This window comes from Danio rerio, chromosome 20 (genome assembly GCF_052040795.2).
Source record: "Danio rerio strain M-AB ecotype USA chromosome 20, GRCz13ab, whole genome shotgun sequence".
NCBI classification, from domain to species: domain Eukaryota; kingdom Metazoa; phylum Chordata; class Actinopteri; order Cypriniformes; family Danionidae; genus Danio; species Danio rerio.
In genome coordinates, this window is record NC_141040.1 from 54,945,001 (window position 1) to 54,951,320 (window position 6,320).

Consider the following 6,320-nt stretch of genomic DNA (forward strand, 5'->3'; position numbering starts at 1 on the left):
ACGGGCATTGCTGACAAAGAGTGTGTTTGTGTGTATGTAAATGTATTATCCTCCCTCCTGTTAGATTTGGTTGAATCCGTGTTGAAACACAAACATCCCCCCCTCACCTGCTTACACTTCTCATACTATTGGAGTGAGCGATTTGTTTGTGAATGAGTCTTCGTTATGAATGACTCGTTCACTTAGCTGACAATCCGCTTGTTAAGTGGTGCATGTTGGTGCCGTATGTAATACTGTTTCCGGGTCCAAGCCGCCACTCATTTGAGTTGGTGACGTATGTAATACTGTTTCCAGGTCCAAGCCGCCACTCATTTAAGTTGAGAAATCATTCATTTATGATCACTTTTTATTCATATCACACATCAAAGTTCATTTTATATAACGTCATAGTGTACACAACAATCTCTAGGCTTGCTGCATCACAAATACCAAAATTTTAACAATTTAAAAAAAAAGTTTATTATTTTCTGCCCATCGGATATTAGGCATGGACATATATATTGCGATCGTGATTTTCGAAAGTATTAAATCAATTTGTAAATGTTTATTATTACCATTTCACGAGTCTCCCCATTTAGTTGAAAGGAGCGCTTGGACCCGGAAGCCGCTTCGCGTGACGTCACACTTAACAAGCGGATAATACAAGTTTCGGGCACCGCAGCATCTCGTTGACATATGTCTTTTGCATTGTTTGCAAATTTTATTTAACAAAACTAGCATAAGCCCATTATTTAGTGCAAGTTGTTGCTACTTTGCCTCATGGTCAGTGCAGTAGGTGTCTGTATTATCATCAATAACTTTTACTTTTTGAGCACAAAAGTTCATAACATATAAAATTGTAAAAAAAAAAAACTAAATCTTAGGAATAAAATGTTCTGCCTCTTTTTTTTTTTTTTTTTTTTGTGCTTTTTTTCACAAAAAGTGCACTAAAATGTACTTTAAGTATACTTAGTATACATTTTTCAGTAATGTACTAAAAGTGCTCTATTTTCGCACACTAATTATGTACCTAATGTACTAAAAGATAGTATTAATTATATGTTAAGATAAACTTAATACCATCTAAGTGTACTCAACTGCTATTTTGAGACACCCTGAAATTGAACTAAAATGTGCTTTTAACATACTACATCTGTATTTTAAAAAATATATTTAGTTACAACTAGAAATACACTTGAACCCTACTTTTAAACATTTAAATATATTTATGACTAATTTAAAGTATAATAGTAATATGTTAAAAGAATATACAAATTGTTAAAAAAAAGTGTGCTAAATACTGTATTAAAAGTATTTTGGGAAAATGTACTTCTACTACAATACATTACTAATAGATTTTTAATAAAGTCAATTTAATGTAAACTTAAATTGACCACACTCAAAATCTATTTAAGTGTTAGTGATAATATTGCATTCACATTACGTGTACTTAAGTACAACTTTTGGGAAAATGTACTTCTACTACAATACATTACTAATAGATTTTTAATATATTAACTTATTTTAAACTTAGAATTAGTATGTAAACAGTGTACTAAAAGTCAACTAATATTTAAAGCATTTAAAGCAACCTTTTGAAAAACACACTAATAAAACTCTTTTGGATGTTTTTTCTGTAATGTACTTTATTGTAGTACACTAAAATTTATTTAAGTATTACTGGTATTTAGTATACTTTTGTCAAGTGTACTAAAGTCCTACTGAAGTATAAACATACTTTTAATTAGTATATTTATAGTAGTATAGTATTTTTTATTCTACCTGTGTTTGTAGTTCTAACAGCACGAGCAGCGTGCGCGTCAGACCCTCCCTCGCATGACGTCACTGTTTCGAACGCTAATTAGAACACATTCTTGAACGCGCGTCAGTTTGATTTGGTGTTCAGTGGTGTAGATGGTTTTTGACATTCAGCGAACAGTCATGCGTTTTCGGTCAAAAATACAGCGTTTACAGCACGATATGGATTACAATATACTGGAGAGAATGATAACTCGAGATTCACCAGAGTTCAGGAGCCACGGTCGCGCTGGAGGAGCGTCCGAACAGAGAGCTTCATCTGCGGCCGTCGTGGAGAACCAGACAGCAGGTAAGAGCACAGCAGCACACCGGTGGAAATATACTGTATTATTTTATATATATATAGTACATTTACTATTGGACATGTAGTGGATTTCCTGAGGTAAATACTGCGGTGTATTTGATATTTACTACAGTAAATCACAATGATGTGGTAAATCTATTCTGCTATACACTTACTGTGGTTAAGTAGATAATATACTGTATGAACTACAAGACAAATTACGACAGAAATCTCATATCACGGTATAAGTCAACATTAATGATATTTATAGTTGTACAATGATATAATATCATTATCTTAATTCATATTTTCACTACATGTAAAGCAAATACACATTTAATTAATTATGTGATCATATTTTACTCATTATTATATGTTTGAGAATGTAGAAGGCTAAAATAAACAATAATAAAATATAAAACTTTATATTATGAAATATAAGTTGTATATTGAACACCTCTACAGCATATATTACTACAGTAATTGTTCTTATTATACTGTATGTGTGATAACTTACATTTTTGGTGTGGCTACAGTAAGGAGATACGACTGTTGAGGGTGTTTTAGCCTTCATAGCCTTTAATAAATTAAATGTTTTGGTCTATGTGATATTTCAGTGTGAATGCAGTCAGAATCACAGTGTGTGTTAAAAAGATGAATGACTGCAAACAATTTAACTGTTTACAGTGTCATAATTCACACTGAAACACGGCTCTTTTAAAATATCATGAGTTATTTACATTTATCAGTTCACTGCCGTTCGTTAGTATTGAATCACAATCAGTTTTATTGCCAAGTGTGCTTCACACACACAGGAATTTGTTTTGGCCACAGAAGCTTCTAGTGTACGTAAAGTGACAACACAAAATAAATATGAAAAAAGATGATAAACGTTAAACAGAGATGCAGTTAGTCAAAAAGATCTGAATGTTGAGTTGTATGTACAGATTTGTTATAAATATACAGGTTATAAGGTGCTGTGTACAAATGCGTATGAGAAAATTGTGTTGCATTGTACATTGTTATAAGGATAGTATGTAAGTGAAAATACTACAAACTAAATACTAGAATAAATGCTATAATATAATACAGTCCACTAGTTTACTGTAGCAACTTGTAAAACATACTACAGTAATTACTACAGTTTATTCTGCTGAAGATGTTTATTAATATTACTGTTATTATTGTACTGTAAAGCTGGTCTTATTGGCCACTAGGGGTGCTACATTACAGACTTTTCATGATTTGGTTTGGTTTTAGGTCATGGATTCGGTTCAGTTTTTGATATAAGTAAAAAAAAAAAAAAAAAATATATATATATATATATATATATATATATATATATATATATATATATATATATATAAAAAATACAAGCAAAATACAATACTAAATGAAAACAATATAGCAAAGATGATTCTAATATGAGCGTAGGCTCATTCTGAAGACGTAGCCCTATATACATTTCTGATAAGTTATGTATCCAGAAGTACGTGTGGCTGCATTTCGTCTTTGAAAATAACGATATGGTGCGGTATGACACCGTTGCTTTACGCGCTTACCAGCTGACCAGCTTACCTCCGTGTGGACAGCTGTACCACTTTATGTAAGCAGACTTGTGATGCAGGGACGACGACGATGCGGTTCGAGTCCGGTAAAGAACGGTTCCAGAAAGCAGGTAAGACAAAAACAGAAGCTAAAAAAACTAAATAAACAAGTAAATAACTAAATCTGAAATCAGGCGAGGGCTTTTCTTTTTCTAGATTGCTTTTAAAACACTGTTGGTTGGGTTTAGGAAAAGGGGTGGGCGCTGCTGGTCAATCGGTGCTTTTGAAAACACTATTGGTTGGGTTTAGGGAGGGAGGGCCAGTCGATCAGTCAGTCGACAGCGACCTCTGTTGGATTTACATGAGAACAGCAGGCGTGAATGGCACTCCCAAGAGAAGTTTGATATCTGAAAAAGCGTACACAGCGGCCTCTGGTAGATTCACGAAAGCAAAAACTGCAAAAAACGTACCTCCTGGGATGTATTTGGCACTCCCTTTATTGTACCAAACGATTTAATATTTTATAGAGTATTGCAGCATCCCTTAATGTCCACCAAACTGAATGATGTCAGCCGATTAGAATGTTATCACTCAATTGAATGGTCGTTATCAGTGGTTATCAGCTGATAGATATGGGCCAGTAGGGGCCTTCTGCGCTGACTGGTACTGAAAGCAAACAAGAATGATTTATATTACTTGTTAAGTTTCCCATTATTTGTATTTTATTAATGTCTAACACTACCCTAAACCCAGCAGTCACAGTAATGTAAACACAGATCTGGATCTGGAATCTTCAATATAAGTATAGCTGATTAACCATGTGGATGGATGATTTAATCCTTCTGAGCCTACCAGTCAACGCAGAAGGTCCCTACTGGCCCATATCAGCTGATAACCCCATGATAACGCTCATTAAATGAAGTGATAACGTTCGAAGTGGGTGGTGATGTCCAGCCTCTGTTTGACTCGTTGCTGACCCATTATCTGTACTTTCTAATTGTTTTCTCATTTTTTTAGAGATACAACGACGAGGACGGAGGAAGACAGGCGTTCTTTCTTTCTTCCGGAAAATGGGAAGAGCTATCCATAAGCTTTGCTGTATGGATGCAGCAGCAACATCTGTAGTGGACCACACTGACCCATCTGGTAGCGCTCGTGCTGTCGGTAAGCAGCGAAACAGAAGGATTAGGAAAGACATGAGTTGTGGTTTTAGCTGATTATAGTAATTGAAATGAAACACAGATTAAAATATTGTAGAATTGTTTATTATCCTGCTTATTACATGGCTATAGGCATGTGCTATTAGTTGAATTGGTTGTTATCGGGGAATAACACCTTGTAATGTTTTCTCTCTCTTCAGCCTCAGAATCAAGAGATCGGACTAGAAAGATCTACCTCAAGAAAGATTGCAGCAAAGTCATCTTGAGAATCGTTAAGGGCACCCCAGGGTCCCCGGATCCGTGTGGGGTCTGTGTTGTCTCCATTGACGTGGACCAACCTGGGATCTCCACTGTGTCTGTTGACCCGGGACCTAATGGATTCTACTCGGATTCTTTTAGTCCGGGTCCACCTGGAGTCCTCCGCTTGTCCCTCGTCCTATGTCCATCTGGGGTGTTCAGTGTGTCTCTTAATGCTCGTCCATCTCGAGGCTGCAGGGTGTCTGTTGATCCCGGTTCGTCTGGGTTCTTCAGTGTGTCCTCTTATCCGGGTGCGTCTCGGGACTTCAGTGTATCTGGTAACCCGGATGCCTCTGGAGGCTGCAGGCTGTCTGTGGATACGGGTCTGTTTGGGGGCTGCGCAGTGTCTGCTGCTCCGGGTCCGTTTGATTGCAGCATGTCAGCTGCTCCGGGTCCGTCTGATTGCGGCATATCTGCTGCTCCAGATCCCAGTGATTGCACCATGGCTGCTGATCCGGGTCTGTCTGATTGCGCAATGTCTGCTGCTCTGGGTCCGTATGATTGCGGCATGTCAGCTGCTCCGGGTCCGTCTGATTGCGGCATGTCTGCTGCTCCAGATCCCAGTGATTGCACCATGTCCGCTGTTCCAGATCTGTCTGATTGCGACATTGCTGCTGATCCGGGTCCGCCTGATTGTGGCATGTCTGTTGATCCGGGTCCGTCTGGTTGCACCAAGCCTGCTGCTCCGGGACCATCTGGTTGCACAATTCCTGCTGATCCAGGTCCGTCTGGTTGCACCAAGTCTGCTACACCGGCTCTGGCTCCTCACTGGTGGATCAGCAGTTCCAGCCCGCCAAGCAACAGAACCATTCAGATGGCGCTGATCGAGTGTTCGGATGGCTTCATACCGCCGGCAGACCTGACTCTCTATGTGTTGTGTGTTCTTGTAATTCTTTTATTGCATGTAGTGTTTGTCTGCATCTAAACTGTAATAAATTGTGTTTGAATACACTTGAAACTGTGGTACAAAGCTCTTTTATTATGTTTGTTGATGATTTTATTTGTATTTTTATGTGTTTTGTGCTCTTGACATGCGTAATTCTCCTAATACTTTTTAACATTTATTGTATTTATTCAGCCTCATGGCATAGTGGCAAGCTTAGTGCAGCGTCACACATCTTAAAGCATACAAAACAAGAAAAATATTAGAGATAATATGAACACAGACATAAAATAAGGAAATAATCATGTAGAAATAATAATAAAAAACATGTTATGATCTATCTATCTATCTAT

At 37.3% G+C, this 6,320-nt stretch overlaps 1 protein-coding gene across 2 annotated transcripts; it reads left to right on the forward strand.

Moving 5' to 3' along the window:
• Positions 1-1,866: 1,866 nt before the first annotated feature.
• On the forward strand, positions 1,867-6,042 carry LOC137488602 (uncharacterized). Of its 2 annotated transcripts, none has more exons than XM_087298882.1 (3): positions 1,867-2,086; positions 4,645-4,791; positions 4,988-6,042. In XM_087298882.1, the coding sequence occupies exons 1-3, from the start codon at positions 1,894-1,896 to the stop codon at positions 6,007-6,009; spliced, it is 1,362 nt and encodes a 453-aa protein (XP_087155008.1). In that variant the 5' UTR covers positions 1,867-1,893; the 3' UTR covers positions 6,010-6,042. The 2 variants fall into 2 exon arrangements, with proteins under 2 accessions (XP_087155008.1, XP_087155009.1); XM_087298883.1 differs by lacking the exon at positions 1,867-2,086 and adding an exon at positions 3,440-3,758.
• Positions 6,043-6,320: the final 278 nt, after the last annotated feature.

Excerpts from the sequence above, each read along its gene's own strand:
- LOC137488602 (XM_087298882.1), top strand. The coding sequence starts at position 1,894 with ATGGTTTTTGACATTCAGCGAACAGTCATGCGTTTTCGGTCAAAAATA. Across the intron at positions 2,087-4,644 it reads CGTGGAGAACCAGACAGCAG|AGATACAACGACGAGGACGG; the intron begins GTAAGAGCACAG and ends TCATTTTTTTAG. Across the intron at positions 4,792-4,987 it reads TGGTAGCGCTCGTGCTGTCG|CCTCAGAATCAAGAGATCGG; the intron begins GTAAGCAGCGAA and ends CTCTCTCTTCAG.